At 42.7% G+C, this 19,396-nt stretch overlaps 1 protein-coding gene across 1 annotated transcript; it reads left to right on the top strand.

The window, feature by feature from the left end:
• The first annotated feature begins 7,712 nt into the window (after positions 1–7,712).
• Positions 7,713–10,567, top strand: LOC119731928 (monocarboxylate transporter 13-like). Its single transcript, XM_038205229.1, has 3 exons — positions 7,713–7,944; positions 8,757–8,897; positions 9,573–10,567. Exons 1-3 carry the CDS (start codon positions 7,713–7,715, stop codon positions 10,565–10,567), a joined length of 1,368 nt encoding a protein of 455 aa, XP_038061157.1.
• Positions 10,568–19,396: the final 8,829 nt, after the last annotated feature.

Genomic DNA, 19,396 nt, shown 5'->3' with positions numbered 1-19,396 from the left:
TGTGGCTTATAATAATTGTTCAATGATGTACATCTAAACGGTATTATTTTGTACTTCAAATTTTTCTTTATGTCCAAACCATCATGGCAGATTGTTTTGGAGCATGTGTATATAAATATTAACAAATGACAGTATCTGGTGTAGAAAATTTGACTTGTTGGGTAACGTACGTAACTTGTTTTTTTTATATGTATATATCGTTTGATGGTGCTACAGTAAACTTCGCTTTGCATTTTTGGCACAGGGGAGGTAACAGACCCATCCATTTAGCTCTGCCCAGTAGTGTTCTGAAAAATCACACGGGACATGATTTTATCGTGTCCGACAAGTGTGTGCACAAACATAAACACAAGAAAAGTTCCATTGTTTTTTTTTGCACCAGTAAGAACTCAAATTTAAACTTGGAAAACATCATCCACAGATTTCCACAGATATCATAAACAAATGACTCTAATTTTCTATAATAAGCATAATATAAACTATCATCAATACTTAAATTAACCTTTTGACGCCGTGATTACCACGCCTTACTTTACCGGCTTACACGCATGACTGCATGCACGGCAGCCTTTGTCCGGTATCAAGCCGTGGGCCCGTGGACTGCATAACACGGCGTATTATGGCTATGCATATATGGCTTACGCGTCATACCAGGACCAACCTCGTGCCCCGTGGGTACGATCTTGTAGTGCCATGTTGTTTCCCATCATGCCTTGAGCGATAAAGGAACGAGCACGCGCCCCTGGAGTCGAGGCTGTACCAGGACGTATTAGCGGACCACGTGTGTACCGTCATCCGCCGTTAAGGGGTTAAGCTTGTACAAACCAAGATAACAATATCACAAATACATTAAAATATGAGATGCATAAATTTGTTAAGAACTCTGCCCTGGCCGAACCTCACTAAGCACTAAGGCGACGACGTTAACAATACTTAATACGTTCTGCCAATATTCCTTGTCATCTATATACATTGTATAATGACAGCAAACAATATTTGATCATAAGGCCGATCCAATAGATCTTGCCCCATAATGTTAATCTGACCAATCACAGCCCTGATGAATGTCTTACATGTACATGCGTTCAAAAAAGTCAGACATGCACGTTTACTGCTTAAGGATGGCCTAGAGTCAATTTTGTTGGAAACGACATTGTCCTGGCAGTTGATAAATTGACATCAGCCAGAGTGGCGATAGTTACATTTTTATGGACCACTAATGTGCTACTAAAATTTGATTAAAGGGGTAGGTTTATTTTCCAATATTTAAAGGGACACTGCGTCCTGGAATGAGCCAAATCCGGGCTACAAAACGCGCTGTGAACGAAATGCATTTTAAAAAGGGCACTTGTTCAGAAAAAAAGGCACTTTGTTAACTTGAGAAAAGGGCACTCTTTACAAAATATCGGGGGGGGGGGGTAAGCGCTGGTGAAAAGTAAGTAGTATAGTAACATTTATTTCAATGATGTCATTCATTACAATTATGTACAAACATGTTTACATTAGAAAAAGTCGCTAGTATAATATTTGATAGTTATGTACACAGTGATTAATTATAAAGTGTGAAATTAAATGACAACACTTAGGTATAAGGTTAAGCAGAACGCTTTTGTGCCCTTACCTATGGACAAACATACGACCAAGGGACAAACAAAACAATACGTGAGACAGACAGGACAAGCGTGAGACAAGGCCTAAATATTAATACACAAAATAATGGAATTTCAATTTATGAATATGATTGAAGTACATGTATTAAAAAATCGACGACAGCAAACTGCAAAGAATGCATTGCATCGAACATAGGTAACCAGTATACATTTTTTTATAAGGGCAGTTAAATAATATCATAGGGGACATACTTTTGGCCGTCTTTTTTAATTTAAGATATCGTTCATCAGTTTCTCCTTGCAGATTACAACGATGAGTTGATTGGAATTGTTATTGCTTTGAGACATAAAAGAAATCATCACCATCGAGTCAAAAAGATCTGGCGTATACACTTAAATAGTTTCAAGCCTCCGTTTGCTTACGTACATCGACCTAGACCTAAAAGGTCACGACAAATATACGAAGTCTGTATCCAGAACAAATTATCTATAATGATTTTTAATATATATAACATTTGATATTATTATTGGAATGTGTATAATGACCTGCTTGCCTAAAGGCGATACTGACATAGTTTGCGTTGGCATTGAAACAGTGGAACAATCATGAGCTTAGACCAGTGGGTTTTTGACGTTATGGTTAAGCAACACATGCAGGTGAGTCTTTACTTCATAATTGTAGTCCCGATTTTGTTCCAATGTAGTGATGTTGTGCGAAGAGCGAAAAGTCAGGAATATGAGGATCTATCAAAGTAAAGGTAAAGGTAGGGGTAAAGGGGACGAACCTGTGTTTACAGGAACGGAGTGCCCATCTCTCTTTCGAAGCGATTGGGTCAGACTCATATGCTGCTGTGGGGGATCGCCACACCTCCACAGCGAGTCTGTTACCTTCCCAGCATTGAATAATGCCGGTACCCATTTAACACCTGGGTCGAGAGGAGTAATTGAGGTAAAGCGCCTTACTCAAGGGCACAACACGCATGGCCACGGCGGGGCTCAAACCCACAATCTCACGATCATGAATCGTGCCCTAGCGCTAGACCACACGTACCCAATCTTAAGATCATGTATAACCAGAATCTATTAGTAGTCCGGCAGCCAAAAGTTACTTTTTACCTGAGCCGTGTTCCAAGGGATATATAATCTTTGGACAGATTCTTGTTCTTAGATCATGTTCAACCAGCATCTACAGGGTGACCTTCTGTGAAGATTGGGCATTTTTTATTTGAGATATAAATGAACATTTCCTCTAACTATTGTAATCAGAAAGTCACGTTTCGTAACTTTTCATAACTATGATGGTGGCGCTGTTTATTTTTTCTCATTATTTGTTATTGCTTAGCCTTGTTAAATTACATACAATAAAACAAAACATGATGACCTTTTGTTGTTGTTCAGGAATACTTTTTTTCTTTTCTTTTTAGAAATATTTGTTTCAAAAGAACAAATCATTTAATACTTTTAAATCTGTGACAGAGGATAAACATGTCCAGTCTGATTCCTTCTGGTATAGTGTGTACTATGCAATCTTGGTTGGGTCTGGGTGTACACACATGTAAACAACCTGAGAACCACATGGTTGTTGCCGTTATGGAAACATCGCACAATGTTTTCAATGATGGAGGCACTGTTAGTTGAATACAGATTTTAATGAGGGTTTAGCCTTGGTCAAGGCGCTAGTTGTTATTCATCCGGCCGTAGCGCGGTAAACGATATCTTCGCTAGCGCTATGCATGCAGTCATATGTCTATGCATGCAGTGCATTAAAAATACAGCGCGAACAGCGACCTCACGCGGCCACTATTTCTATGCAAATCAGTTCGACCCGATCTAGCGCCTTGGTTGAATCGTCCATGTGAGGTTTTGGGGGTGGTGCTCATTATGTTAATAGCCTTAGCTGACCTTAAATGTCGTTTTCTTATTGGTCGATCGTTTGCGTGGAAACTTGCATAGTGAAACGTGGCACCGTACATAATCTATACACGTACACAGTGTGTGTCTCTGCACACGGCACCAATGCACAAAAACGGTGGTTCCTGTCACGTCCGCAAAAGGCAGAATAGCTGCAAATAATTTGATGACGTCCGGATTTACCAAGGTGTGATTGGACACTCCACATATTAGCCCCGCCTACATTATCTGTATTCGCATACGAGGTCGTGCGCTGGAAATCTAGCGCAAAATAAAGAAAAACATAAGCTTTGCCGACGATTGAACCAAGGCTCTCGATCGTCCCCAACTGATTTGCATAAAAAAATAGTGGCCGCATGAAATCGCTGTTCGCGCTGTATTTTTATATGCATGTGCATAGCGCGTGAGGATAAATGCCGACGATTGACCGCATACGGGGCGAATAACGACGAGAGCATTGACCAAGGCTAATGAGGGTTGTGATATAGTTCATAAACTTAAAGGGAATATACAACATTTGCAAGTAACAAAAAACCAATTGATCAAATTATCACGAATTATAACACCTCACCCACAGATTCTGTGTCTTGATTGGCCGAGAGCGAGTCACAATGTTACTTTCTAATTTTGCTATCTTTCTGTGTACGGCCAAAAGTACTATACCCGTAGCAACCAAAGTACTATTTCCACGGCGCGGTATTTGTGTGCAAATGGATGCTTGTGTGCGCGTTGCGCGTTGTGCGTAGCGCGTATTGTTCCAAAGAGAGCGCGCCGCAGACTTGGGTTCAAACATTTCGTGAAGGGGTAGTTTGGAAGAGAGAAATACATTTTCCACAATTTTTGTATTGAAATTGAAGTTTATTTCAACTGTGTTCAGATTTAAATAATTTGAAATATTAAAATCAAGCAGAATCTGTGGGTGAAGTGTTATAAAACAAATATTGAATGCTTTATCTCGTGGTGAAGTAAAACTAGCCTCCCTCGATGATCCATGGACCATTCTATTTTCCCTCGGCTTCGCCTCGGGAAAATAGAATGTACATGGATCACCTCGGGAGGCTAGTTTTACTACACCACTCGAAGCATTCAATATTTGTATAATATCTTACTGGATTGACAGTCCAAAGCATCCTGTGGCTCCTGGCGTGCTGACATTTTCAAGAAAACTTGTATTTTTCCAACCCTGGTCGGCCGACCAGCGTTGGAGAAAACTGGCTTGTTTTCCAAAGCTGCTGCTAATTGTTCATATTTAGTTATTTCGCATTTTCTTTGCAATTGTTTTGATACACACTTGTGAAATGGTACAACCCTGCTAGACTGATTCTCTGACATTACAATTCCCCAAAGTCTATAAACTGCTCCGTTTAATCTTAAGTGGGGTCAGGGAACCAGACTACAAGAGCATGGTTAATTTTATTGAATTTTCCAACATCTCCGAACCCCAAACGTGAAGTCAGTTAAACAATATTTGCTATAACACATTGATCCCCTACATATCTCAAAAGAATTCCTGGAGGGGGGGGGGGCCCACAGTCCCATATCTCCATATCGTGCTACTATATGTGGCACAATCACGTCACTCATGCATAACACGCGTTCGTAAATAGGCCTGAGACGTAATGACGTCACACTTTGTTTACATGTGCGCTTTAATTCCTACGTGGTAGACGGTCCCAACTTCACCTAGCGTCCCGCGGCCGACTTCGCTCCCATAAAGGGCATGTGTAAATAAAGCCATTAAATACGTTTTAAACGAAGTGAGTAAGATATTGTACGAAAGCCCATTAGCGCCACTGCAAGTATATATGTTACAGATTGTGTAATTCGTTATTACGGATTATTAATTCGTTATTACGGATTACTAATTCGTTATAACGGATTATTTAATTCGTTATTACGGATTATTAATTCGTTATTACGGATTATTAATTCGTTATTACGGATTATTAATTCGTTATAACGGATTATTAATTCGTTATTACGGATTATTTAATTCGTTATTACGGATTATTTAATTCGTTATTACGGATTACTAACTCGTTATAACGGATTATTTAATTCGTTATTACAGATTATTAATTCGTTATTACGGATTATGAATTCGTTATTACGGATTATTAATTCGTTATTACGGATTATTAATTCGTTATTACGGATTATTTAATTCGTAATTACGGATTATTTAATTCGTTATTACGGATTATTAATTCGTTATTAAGAATTAGGTCTGATGTTCTCACACGTGGAGAGCACGTGACCAGGGGCCTGTGTATATAGGGCCGCTAGGCGGCGCTATCTTTGCATACAACGTTTGCACTCCTGTGCCATACTTGCCGAGTATGACTCAGAACGTATGAGTAATTTGTAATAACGAATTAATAATCCGTAATAACGAATTAAATAATCCGTAATAACGAATTAGTAATCCGTAATAACGAATTAAATAATCCGTAATAACGAATTAATAATCCGTTATAACGAATTAGTAATCCGTAATAACGAATTAATAATCCGTAATAACGAATTAAATAATCCGTTATAACGAATTAGTAATCCGTAATAACGAATTAAATAATCCGTAATAACGAATTAATAATCCGTTATAACGAATTAGTAATCCGTAATAACGAATTAATAATCCGTAATAACGAATTAAATAATCCGTTATAACGAATTAGTAATCCGTAATAACGAATTAAATAATCCGTAATAACGAATTAATAATCCGTTATAACGAATTAGTAATCCGTAATAACGAATTAATAATCCGTAATAACGAATTAAATAATCCGCAACATATATACTTGCAGTGGCGCTAATGGGCTTTCGTAATATTGCGACGAGTCATCAACAATATAATGAATATATATGCATCAACATGAACTGTGAAGGAACATTTCTTAGTGCTAAGGCACTCATGCTCTAGAATATCAGAATCCAATTGGCTAGCACTGTTAGTGGGCGTGGCTTCAGTCATCTACTGAGCAATACTGCATTTTGATTGGTTAATGCATCCTCTGTACTTTAGCAATGATGTGCATTTATAGTTAGCAAATGTATAGGCATCACGCTGCCTATAAAAGGTAGAGTGTGAGAGAATAAACCTCCAATTTTCGGGGATTTCAGGCCGCAATACCCATTTAAACATGCTTGTGAATAGACAAATATACAAGTGTTGTACACGGCTAGATAAGATAAGATCATACATGGCTAGGGCGCTGCATGGAATTTGTCTGTATTGTTTTCGATCGGTTGCGATTAACCAGCCTTGTTCCCTCAACCTCACACTGATCTTTGGCCTTAGTCACATGGACAAGTGCAACTGATACTTGCCCTCACAGTTGAACCATATGGAAGTGCAACAGAATACGTATGTGCCTTAGTTTTGGAATAAGGTTTCTGGAATACAGAATAATATGTGCTTTATGCTCGGGATCAAGCGCGCACTCCTCTTCTTCAGTGAGGTCCTTGCAAAAGCTATGTGCTTAACTGGTGAGTTGAAATTGATTGAGCTATAATACAAAATGCAATTGTGTTGAAGACGTTAATATTGTTCAATAATAACACTGCACTTTATTGGGGCACATAATAGTCCTTGTTGAATGGAACGGTCAGTCTTTCACCTCATGAAACCATTCCTTCCATTGCACTCAGAAACATTTTGAGCCAGTGCTTACCCTCGTTGCAGTTCTTACCACAACAATATGGGGGATGATCAAATGGCCCATCGCCATGGATTTACGTCCGTGGACCGGGCCAACGATTTTCGATTGATGGTAAAGTTAAGTTTAATTTGCGAAAATGAAGAGATCTATTAACCTATGCCATGTTAAGAATGACTGGTCCCCTGACCCCCATCTGATGACCTAGGGCAGCTTTAGAACGGTCCCACGACGGACAATAGCTTGGTACCATCAAACCCTTTGTGCTCAAATTGATAATTAAACTCCACCTAGCTCCCGGTTTAAGTACACTGGCACATGTTTGGGTAAGCAGGTAGCTTCGGACATATGCTGCTCTGCGCCGTGCTGCTTTCTGTGCGGTGGCTCTCTGTGACAAGTAACTGTAACATTTTTATATCCCTCCACCTGAAACCGATGTGCAGGATTTTAATGGATTTTACATATTGCTCTCATTATTGACTTCCCAACGATCGAGGTTAATTTCATTCTTCCAAAGCTCCTTATTACCATGAACTCGCCCAGATCACCGATGCAGACTCGGGAGAAGAAAACTCCCGAATCCCGGGAAGGTGGCTGGGGTATCGTGGTGGTCATTGCTTCCTACTCCATCAACGTGCTCGTGCTCAGTCTGTTGCGCTGTGGAGGTGTCTTGTATCAGAGCTGGATGGATGAATTCGAGACCGGTGCCAAGGAAATTGCGGCAATTCAGAGTATTCTCTCCGCAATGACGTGCTTTTGTGGTAAGAGAATGTTACAATAAGAGGTAGTACAGAAGTTGTTTATGGCTTCTAGCCCATATAAGTCAGGTAATATCATTGGCACTGTGAGAGAAACTGTATCAAACTGTATCAAAAGAGGAGGGTCTATTTCCTCCTAAAATGAAAACTGTTTTCTCCTTTTTTTGGCTAAGTTGGATGAATCAATTGTGATCGTTGAAAAGTCAAGTGGTTTTCTTTTACTATATGATTATACAGGGTGTATAAAAAAAGGAAACACAGATGTATTAAAATGTAATTTATAAAAACGGATGACTGAGCATTCGTTGTCATTCTGTCAAGGAACAAAATCTGTACTGGGCCAAGTTTGTGCAAAAGGGTCACTGGTATTCTGGGCATGTGGGACGGCTTAATTTAAAGATTAAATTTAATTTAGAACAATTTATTCAATTTTGACGCAGTGATTTAACCACTCTCATTTTTTAATTTAACCCCTCATGGCCCAACGCCTTCAACGTGGTCACTACCGCTTTCCACACAAAGCTTAGCAGGAAGTCTAGTCTATTTCAACCTTTGCATAAAACAGTCAGCATGCAATCTTAGCCAGGTAAAACTTGGCCCAGTACAACGAATGCGCAGTCATCCGTGGCTACAGACACACAACCACGGTGTCATTGGAAAGAGGATACATTGACGTTTCACATGATCTTTAACTTGTTTGAAAATATTGATTAGATTTTCTATCATGTACATTTACATCTGCAGGGGTTCCCTTTTTTTTATACACCCTGTATATCCAACGCTTAAATTGTACTCGTATTTCCATATTCGCCAAGGCCTTGCAGGTGCTGTTCTGTGTAAACGCTTCGGCTGCAGGTTTTCAGGAATTCTTGGAGGAGTTCTGTGGTTTCTTGGTCTCTTCTGCAGCTACTGGGTGCAGAACATATTTCAGTTGTACGTCACAATTGCAATAGCAGGTAATTACAAATTTGAATTGAATGGATCCCAACTAAAGAAGTGGAGGTGAGAAAAAAAAATGGCCTAGGGGGGGGGGGGTGGTGGAGTCAGGTTCTTTGACAGTTACTAAACGCAAAGGCAAAATGTTCGCAACTCACTGTACACTTCATTAGGCCAAAATAAAGTCTCCGGTTTCTGGTATGCGCGCGCGTCGCTGTACCCATGCGCGTCCGCAAAATGATTTTTTTTTTTCAATGAAAGATGTCTAAAAACCGCCAAACTCACTGGTTTGACTGGAATCCTGCTGCGGCACAATTTTAACGTGTTTTTAGATGGGGTTATTATCGAGAATAAGCTTTATGTGGCCTCTCTGGACTCCCATATTGCACTAAGTTTAGTCGGGCACCATTTGCAGTCATCAGCCGACATTTGAAGCAAAAAAAAAACAGGTAAAAAAAAAAAAAAGGGTTACCGCACCACTTTTTTGGGCAAGCTCCATACCAGAAACCGGAGACTTTTTTTGGCCTTAGAACTCAATCATCTGTTAAAGTGTTACTGGTATGTGCTTGTCATGGGCGTGTGGATACAATTCCATCAAAGTGTCGATCGTTACTTTGAGTATAAGTCGATTGGAGGAAGATTTTTCGTGAAATGATCCTTGAATTGTTTACCGTTTTGTGTTGTGTGTTTGTTAGGTGTTGGTGTCGGAATTTCATACACTTTTGGGCTAGTTTCAGTGGCAATGCACTTCAAAAAGAGGTACAAAACTGCCAACGCAGTGGCCTTCTCTGGTTCAGGGATAGGAATCATGGCCGCTCCTCCGATAGTCCAACTTCTGCTGGACAACTATGGATGGAGGGGAACTCTCTTCATCATCTCGGCAATCATGGCCAATGGCATTGCATGTGGCGCTCTCTACAGGCCTCGGCGCAATGTTCAGCGCTCCCCAAAAGAATTACAACTAAATAGTGAAGATCACGAACAAGAATCAAGGATTGATGAAGTCAGACCAGAAAGTCCAACAAACGCGACAGATGCCAGTGGTAACGAACCCGTGATCTTCCAGACATCTACCGTTGCCATGAGGTCCTGCAATGACGATCCAGATGAGATATGCTACATATCTGTTGACCAATCTAGTAAACGTGAATATGCGTCGTTTAAGGACGCACGGAAGCAGAACCAAGCTGGTAGTCTGTTACGCAGATTTTGTTCCGAGCTTAGCATCAGAGTATTGATGAAAAACTATCGCTTCCTTCTGGTGTGTTTAGTGTCAGTTGAGTTCGCCCCTTCGTACCTTTCATTCGCTTTATTCGTCATTCCCCGCGCACAGAGCATTGACGTGGCGCCCTCCAGTGCTGCGTTCCTCGTTAGTATTCTAGGCATTGGGACTCTACTCGGACAGCTTGGTAACGGATTGATGCTGAGCTGCAGGACCTCAGCAGAACACGTACTGGCAATCTGCGTGGCTTTGTCGGGTGTTTCGTTGCTTGTACTGAACGTGGATGGCTACGTGTACCTGGCCATTGCTTCATTCCTACAGGGCTTTGCCAGCGGGGCCTTCTTCGCCATAGCTTCCGTCTTGATACTGCGTTATGTGGGTTTGGAGGGGTTTGCGGTTGGTACCGGATGGCACCAAATATCTATTGGCGTTGGTCAACTACTTGGACCCATCGTAGCAGGTACGTAAAGAGTGGCATAAGCGATCTCTGTATACTAATTGACAGCGCGCGCCCACGCATTGAAGCAGCCTGCCGCCAGTCTTGGGTCACACATGACGCATGCGCAGTAAATGCGAGTTTCTTTTTGATGGAAACTTGTATTTGTTATTTTGTTTTTAAATTCATAACATAGAGAGCAAGGAATGTTCGTACTTATAAGGCGGCGAAATAAGAGTTGTATATTCCGACCGGCTAATGAGATTTAACAATCCTATAAGATTGGCTTTTAGGGAAGTTTTATTTTTATTAAAACAAAATCGTCAACCGTACGTCCAGGCGTGTCATGTGAGAGTCATATGGAGTGTCATGACCGAGCGTTTAAGAGCACCGGACTCAAGCTCTGCTGGTGTTTCTGATCAGCAGAGTGTTGGTTCAAGTCCTGTTCTCGACACTTGTCCTTACACCAAGACACTTAACCATTATTGATTCGTCATTCGGATGGGACGTAAAGCCGTAGGGCCCGTGCGTTGTGTCCATCATCATCATCATCAGTGACAGCTCAGTCTCGGGAGACCATGCTTGATACGCCCCAAGAGTGTTGCCTTTTTGTAGGGTCTTGGCATCGTCTGCTGTGGCTGTACAGACCATTGCGCGAGTGACAGTCCATGTTGCAATTGGTGAAGACGTACGGAGAAGACCAGTTGCAAGGGTTGATTCCGCACGTTTCTTTCCCACCCTCCAGCTGCGAAATGACGTCTCCGCACGTCTGCATCTGCGATGCACTTGCAAACAGTCTGACGCCAAGCATCTCAATCCTTGGCCTGTATCCCCCAACTGTCTGGAGAGATAATGCAGGCTTTCAGATCCCTCTTGCAGGCGTCGTTGTATCGGAGTGAGGGCGACCAACTCGTCTGGTGCCAGTGGTCAGCTGTCCGTACAGGATGTCTTTTGGCAGCCCCCATCCTTCATGCGTCGGACATGTCCCAGCCATCAAAGGCGGCGTTGACTCAGCACGGAATATATATGCTGGGAATGTTTTTATCATGCTGCAGGATGTCACTGTGTGGAATATGGTCATGACAGCTGATTCAGTGGATGAGCTTGAGACACCGCATAATTATGGAAGGCATTGAGCCGGCGCTCGATCTTGCCTCACGTAGGGGGTTCAGGACTCACTTCCGTAGAGTAAGGTGCTGAGAAGGTAAGCCTGGAAGACTATGATCTTGGTGCGTTCTTTCAGCGCTTTTATCTCCCACACTCTCTTAGTCAGTCTAGCCATGATGGTGTTTGACTTTCCAAGCCGTCTGTCAAGTTTGACGTCGAGCGAGAGGTTGTTGGTGCATGATTGTCGATCCCAGGTAAGTGAAAAGGACCACATCTTCCAGGACGACGTTGTCGATTCTAATGGAGGGGGCATTACTGACGCTTTTTTTTGTACGCTGATGTTGGTTTTCTTCAGGCTTATGGTGAGCCCGAACTGCCAGCAAGCGTCGGTGAAGTGATCTCCCTTGTTGGTCACAAGTGCTGTGTCGTCAGCAAACAGCACCTCCCTGAAGAGCACTGTCCCCACCTTGGTCTAGTCTTTGGGCGCAGTCGTACCAGGCTAAACAGCTTCTCTACCTAGTGTGCAGATAGACACCGTCAGTGGACGAGTCAATGGGGTACGAAAGGAACGGGGAAAAGAAGGTTACGAATAGGGTTGGCCCCAGTACTCAGCCCTGCATACCACTGTACTCACCACTGTTGACGGGGAAGGATTTCGAGGAGGATCCGTCATACAGGACTGTTCCTTCATGCCGGCATGAAAATCACAAAGTCTTCATGTCGGCATGGAGATCACCATGCTGCGGAGTTTGAATAGATCCTTCCTGCTGACCAGGTCGAAGACTTTGGTGAGGTCTGTAAACATCATGTAGATAGAGCGGCTGGGCCTTGCTCTCTGCTCTTTTCTTGGAGCTGGCGGAGAAAGAAGATTTTATCGGTTGTCAACCTGCCTGCTCTGAAGCCGCATTGGGATTCTGGGCAGACGTGATCCGCTAGTAGCTGCAGGCTGTATGTTGAGGAGAATGCGAACATACACCTTGCCAACGATACTCAGGAGGAATCGAGATCCCTCTGTATTTGTTGCAGCCACTGCGGTCGATATTGTTCTTGGAAAGTGTCAAAATGATGGCGTCTCGCATTTCCTGGGGGACTGGACCTTCCTCCCAGCAGAGGCAGAGTAGCTCGTTTATTGGCAGAAGCAGGGCAGGTTTCCCGTGCTTGATGGCTTCAGCAGGGATGTTGTCGCTACCTTGAGCTTTGTCATCAGGGATGGAGTCGATGGCTTTGCTAAGCTCCTCCATAGTGGGCACTTCGTCCAGCTCCTCCATGATGAGCTGATCCTTTGCACCACTGACGGCAGCGTCAGAGACTTACGGTTCACGGGACTGCAGTTCTGAGTAGTTCTCCACCCATCTGGCCGTCGGTTCCTCGCGGTCAGTGATTTCAGGGGGGGGGGGGTGTCCCTTTCACAGCAAAGCCTATATAGGGCCTTCATAATGCCGTCTTATGCCGCGGACGTTTCCAAACTCGGCACTACACTGGATTCCCTCGCACAGTTGCTGCCAGCAGTCGTTGCTGCCAGTAGCAATGCATTGTGTCGTGCTCCGAGCACTTCTTTTGGGCATCTCTTATATACCAAGAAAGCTTCACGTTTGGCCTCGATTGCTGGTTCCATTGTTGAAAGGTATGCGTTGAGCCAGTCCTGGCTGGGCCGTTTTTTTCTTGCCAAATGTGGACATGGCTGTGCTGTACATGGCATCCTTTCTGGCGTTATGCTCTGACAGGTCTTGGAGAGCTTGGTCCAGGGTGGACCTTGACAGGAACCGACATCTGCGCAGTGTTAATGCGGGGACAACCTTTTGGCCTGGAGTTGTGCAACGTGCGTGGTTGCAGACGCACTTTGCAGCATACAAGGGCGTGGTCGGTGTCGCAGTCTGCACTGTGGTAGGTTCTGGTGAGCGCCTGGTGATAATTATGTCAGGTCGGTGCCAGCGATGAGACATGGGGTGCTTCCACGACACTCTGTGTGATGGTTTACACTCAAAGAAGGTGTTCGTATTAACGCTGAGATTTCGGTAGGAGCACAGCTCCAGAAGTCTCTGACCGTTCTCGTATACCTTCCCCGTGCCATGGTGTCCGAAGTGTCTGGCATTGAAGAACTGGTCCTTTGTTTCGCCCGATGAGGTGAGGGTGGGGACACTCACACTGAAGATGTTGACAGGACCTGCAGCAGTGCCGAGACGGATGGACTAAGGCGCTCGGTGGCCCTGAGGGAGGCTCTACCGCAGCCAGGATGGTATTCTTAATGGCGAAGCCAACTCCATTCTGGCGGGGCGCCTAAAAGGTTATCTATCCTTTCAGAAGAGGGTGTAGCTCTCCTCTCTCAGGGAGCCGCTGGAGGCGAGCCTGGTTTCGTGAAGGGCAACTATAACTGATTTTGAGTCTGGTGAGCTGCAGTCCAACTCTTGAAGGTCATCGGAGATGCCCGTGCGCATGGTGCGCACGTTCCAGTTTGAAGTCTGAAGTTTGATGCATAATAGCCTTAATACTCTTAAAAGTCTTAATTGTCTTCTTTGTTTTCTTGTTTCGTTTTTCTGGTGCGGGTTACCGTCTGCGTGTTGTATCTAACAGTACACTAAGCTCCATGCACCCAGTGAAGCAGGCAGACGTTGGCGAACCGACGTCCTACTAACCTGGGGCAACCCGGCTTGAGGCAGGCGGCAGTTGGCCAATGGGACGCGATGGTCCCTCCCACCGTCGACGCTGACCCGTCGATCCCCGTTCCCTACGCCTGTTTGGTGGGACTTATAAACCGTAATACTGCCAGCTTCCGTGTTGTTTTGAGAGTGAGGCTGGAGTGGCCTCAGTATATCTCCAGGGCGCATGCCCGGGCAGAAAGTATGGAGATCCTGGGTTGCCCAGTCGTCAGAATCCCCCTCTCGGTCTTGCAGATGAGAATGCAAAGGAATGCAGAGCACGACGTTTTGGCATTAGCTTGGCTGCAGGAGCTGCAGAAACGGTGTTTGCAAGGCACCGGTCCGTCTTCGGGGCTTCACTCCTGATTAGTTAGGTTTACTCCTTTACACGTGGCCGTTGAGTCAGATAAGGACCTCCTCCGCTCTGGCCATTGGCTGCCTGAAGCAACTCATCCGTCAATTGGCGCTTGGAGCCAGCGCGTGAGAGATTTAGGAGATGGATGAGAACCAGTGATGCCCAACCAGTCTACCAGGAAGGCTGCAGCTACCAGACAACAACAGTGCTATGTCTCCCTAGAGCTCTCAACACCCCATGTGTTGCGTTTAATGCACGTAAAAGAACCCAGTAACACTCATGAATCGCTATTAAGAGAAGGGGTTTGCATTGGTGTTTCTGGTGTTGCGTTTATCCTCAACCATATGAAGGCAGCACTTGTAAGGAAGAAAGGAAGGAAGGGCGATCCAAGATGGCGGGTAAGCTTCTACAAGGCGAGTCGAACCTCAATGTATCGCTATTTTAGAATCAACAGTTGCCAGAATTTTGGATATTGGACATTTTGTAAATGTTCTTGTCTTTGGTGATTAGATTTTGTGTCAATACATGGCAGTAAACCAATGAGCAAACGTTTCTCACAGATATTTTCAATGAGCAAATTGTTTGGTTCACAATTTGAACAGAAAAGCCCTAAACTGAATAGTGTCTTTCTGAAATGACATCACAGCAACAGCGCCCTCAGTTGTCCAGATACGAAATACATGAACTATATAAAATGTTTGAAGAAGTGAATTTTCAATGAAATAGATCGAACAAGGGATATGTCAAAATAGTTTTTATACTAGAGGCGTAAAAATGTTGCACAAAAAATTTCCTCTATACTGTCGAATCCTAATAAAAAGAGCACTGTTAACACAAGGACCTGCTTATAACAGGGCAACATTTTAAGGTCAATTGTAGTTCCCAAGTCGTTGTTTTTCTTTGCTTTCCTTTGTTTTCCATTACTGTTACAAGGTAGCTGTTGTAACAAGGTATTTCGTAAAGTCCCAATTAAGGACCTTGTTATAAAGGTGCTCGACTGTAATATGAACAACTCATTTTATGGACCCTTTAAAAGCCTCGGCAACGGCATTTCGTGGTATATTTTAAATGGTGTACACGGTGTAATTTGAACACTCGACAGCATTGGTACCGACCCTATACAGTCCGAGTCCTATGTTGGTCAAATTATGACCAGAGGGCTGATATGACTGACTACTAATGTTCCTGTCTTTCAAAGGTTGGTTGTATGATGTGACGTTGAGCTACAAGACAGTGTTCTTCATCTTAGCGGGGATAACCTTCGCCTGCTCTCTACAAATGCTTCTTTCTCCCGTGCTAAAGCGACTGGAAACACGAGAAGTGGATGAATCTTAGCAAACACGAACTCTATTACATATTGTTTGACACTTCCCAAGCACACATTTATTCCCTTATTAATATAGCATTTAATAGTGGCGCATCAAAAAAATAGGAAGGTGGGGGGGGGGGGGTGGATAGGGGCCACACAGCCGGGGGGGAGCACCGAGTGACCTTATTTAACGCTATAGGGGACGCTCGATTTTTCCATTGGTCATTTTTGAAAAATCCGTGGAGGTATTGGGACTACAGAATCGATTTAAAAACAGTTTTCTTTACTCTGCAGCTGATTTTCCTCACAATGAACATGAATGTTTATATTGTTTCGCTGATAGTGATACAGCTTACTGCTTTACCATTTCGGCCGATTATAGTTTTTAAACGATTGTTAAGGATTTACTTGGTTTCCATGGCAACCCTGGTTATCCCGAAAAACTCATTTTAGTTAGCCCCCGATATGCTCAGGGCATTTCGACCAACGCATTGAAGATGTGAAAAATTATCACTCTGGTCATGATGTATTATTATAATTTTTTTTAGTTTACAATTGGCATTATAAGTCAGTATGCTAGTATTTATATTCATTTTTTTTTCAAAATGACAATTGCTATGAGGTGATTATATAAAACAGTGGAATATAGTTTCATATTATTAAAAAAATATTTTGAATTATTCATATGCATGAATACTTCGATATAAATTAAAATGTACGCATGTAGCAGCACATTGTTGTATTATATTCGATCAACAAAATGTAATTCTTCAATTAATTTTGAACTTTCTTTTTAATTTTGCCGGCACTTTTAACTTGACGTCGAGCTCCGAGTTTGACACGTACTCTAGCCTAGTGTCACCAATTTTAATTTCAATGTTAGCTATCACTTCTTTTTGTGTTGATGATTAAAAATCATTCAATATTTTGTCTTCCCAGCCTGTCTTGAATTGATCTTCACATGTGCCTCAATAACTGTTGGCAACTGCGTAGTAGTAATAGGCCCCCTACAGTATAAGTTAAAGCTCCGCCCACTTATTCGGGGGGATATTTTTAACGTTGAAAAAGTCCGATTTTGTGTAGTTATTGCCTCGATTGTCCAAACTCACTGTAAAAATCGATTAAGAAAGATTAAAATACCAAAATATTATATATTAATTCATTCGTATTTGCAGATTTTCCAGTACGAACCAAAAATGCCGTAGTTTTATTAAACAAATTTGCTAAATTATTCGTACGAGCCACAAATCCAAAGCATCTTCTCATCAAAGGAATGCACGGGTTTCTCCAACTTGTATAGACGACGAAGTTCTTGTGTGCCTCTGTCAAAGTATTTCTTTTGATGTTGCTGGTTGATTATTGTGCAGGGTTATTGACCCGATGTGGTAGACACCTGCAGGAAAATGGAACGCCATTTTTTTGCTGGCAGCAAAATTTCCGGAAAAGTTTTTTCATTCCGTAAAATAAACAAACCCTTAACATGAGTTTGGACATGTGTACACGGTTGTGGGTGAAATAACAATATGTACTTAGATGTGCTATATTATGTGTAGGTGTTTGGGCCGATGTGGTTGATTGTAATCGCGCTAATTAGCATAATTAATATTTGCATTTTAATACGGAAAGTCCGTAAAATTACGCCGAAAACACGGAATATTTCACTTTACGGAGTCCGTAAATTTACGGGCATTTTTAACAGTACAAGTTTTCACTTACTTTACCTTTAGTTCTACTATATGTTGGAATTGTTGTCCTTGTTCGTCTTTGCATGGACATCTTGTGCCAGGCTGTTTCGACTTTCGATGGTTAGCAATGCCAAGTATGGATCTGTCCTAGTCCGAGTAACTTGGACCCAACTTATCGCCTTTTTTAACATTTGGACATGGTCTGGCGATAGTAAGGTCCAAGCTAATAGTGCGAGCTGGACAACATCATCCTTTCACTGTCCCAAAAACCAACATTTTCCAAAAAAAAACATCAGATTTCACCTTCAAAACGGCCTCCAAATTACTAGATATGCCACCTGAGGTACAAGTAGACATCGATGATTAAGATGGTTGTACTGAAGTTTACTTACGATCCGGAAGAAAACTGAAATTTCCCGTTCATTTCTGAGAGCTCCCCTCGCGATCTTGAACACGTTAAATTTCCGACTCGTGTTAATGTTTGAACGACGCGATTTCTTCTTCATGCCCAGCGTACATTCAATGGTCCCCGTATACCGAGTGCGATTCCGTTACCGAGCGCGCGCGATGCATCGATTATGATAATGATAGACTGGATCACGTTTGTAAACACATGTGCATTTCGAACGATAATAGGGAGTTTTTATGGCGGATACCAGTTCAAGCTGGTTCCCGATTCCCTTTTACAGTTCGAAATGCACATGTGTTTACCAACGTGACTTATTATCATAATCGATGCATCGCGCGCGCTCGGTAACGGAATCGCACTCGGGATACGGGGACCATCGAATGTACGCTGGGCATGAAGAAGAAATCGCGTCGTTCAAACATTAACACGATCGGAAATTTAACGTGTTCAAGATCGCGAGGGGAGCTCTCAGAAATGAACGGGAAATTTCAGTTTTCTTCCGGATCGTAAGTAAACTTCAGTACAACCATCTTAATCATCGATGTCTACTTGTACCTCAGGTGGCATATCTAGTAATTTGAAGGCCGTTTTGAAGGTGAAATCTGATGGTTTTTGTTTGAAAATGTTGGTTTTTGGGACAGTGACAGGATGATGTTGTCCAGCTTGCACTATTAGCTTGGACCTTACTATCGCCAGACCATGTCCGAATGTTAAAAAGGCGATAAGTTGGGTCCAAGTTACTCGGACTAGATCTGTCCCATATTCTTTTGCATTTGTTTGAAGGTTTTTTTTGGCAATCAGGCTGAACTACAGTCTTTTCAGATTTTCCATTGTTGCGAGGAAAAATTTGTGATGAATATACATGATTGAATGCGTATTTTTTTTGCATAAATTCTGAAATCGTTCACTTGCATGAGAACTGCGGCCCATTGTCAGAGATATTTTTTCCCCGGAATGATCTCGCAATGTGTTCAAGTTGTTTGCAAATGTTGATCAGCACTGTTTGACTGTTTCTGAATTTCCTGATTTCTCCTCACCCGTTTCAGTGGCGTAGCACGGTCATTTTTATTGGGGGTAAACATTTCTTGAAAAGGGCACTTGAAATGTAGACACGTTTTTTTTTCTCCGGACACTTGGCCTCCGTAAAATCAAATAGTGGGAGGGTGTGTGGGTGGGTGGGTGGGGGGGGGGGGGCAGAGTTGTAAGTCACTCGGATTTTTGTGACTCGAGTCCAGTCGAGTCATTTTAAAGAAGTGGCTCGAGTCGAGTCGAGTCATTAGGTCAAGAAGGTCGAGTCGAGTCGAGTCACAGCTTTTTGTGTAGCCGAGTCGCCGTATTTAGCTCGAGTCAATTCGAGTCA

This window comes from Patiria miniata, unplaced genomic scaffold (assembly GCF_015706575.1).
Source record: "Patiria miniata isolate m_02_andy unplaced genomic scaffold, ASM1570657v1 HiC_scaffold_24, whole genome shotgun sequence".
Classification (NCBI taxonomy): domain Eukaryota; kingdom Metazoa; phylum Echinodermata; class Asteroidea; order Valvatida; family Asterinidae; genus Patiria; species Patiria miniata.
The sequence above is the reverse complement of the archived record's forward strand: the minus strand, read 5'-3'. Positions and strand labels throughout refer to the sequence as shown.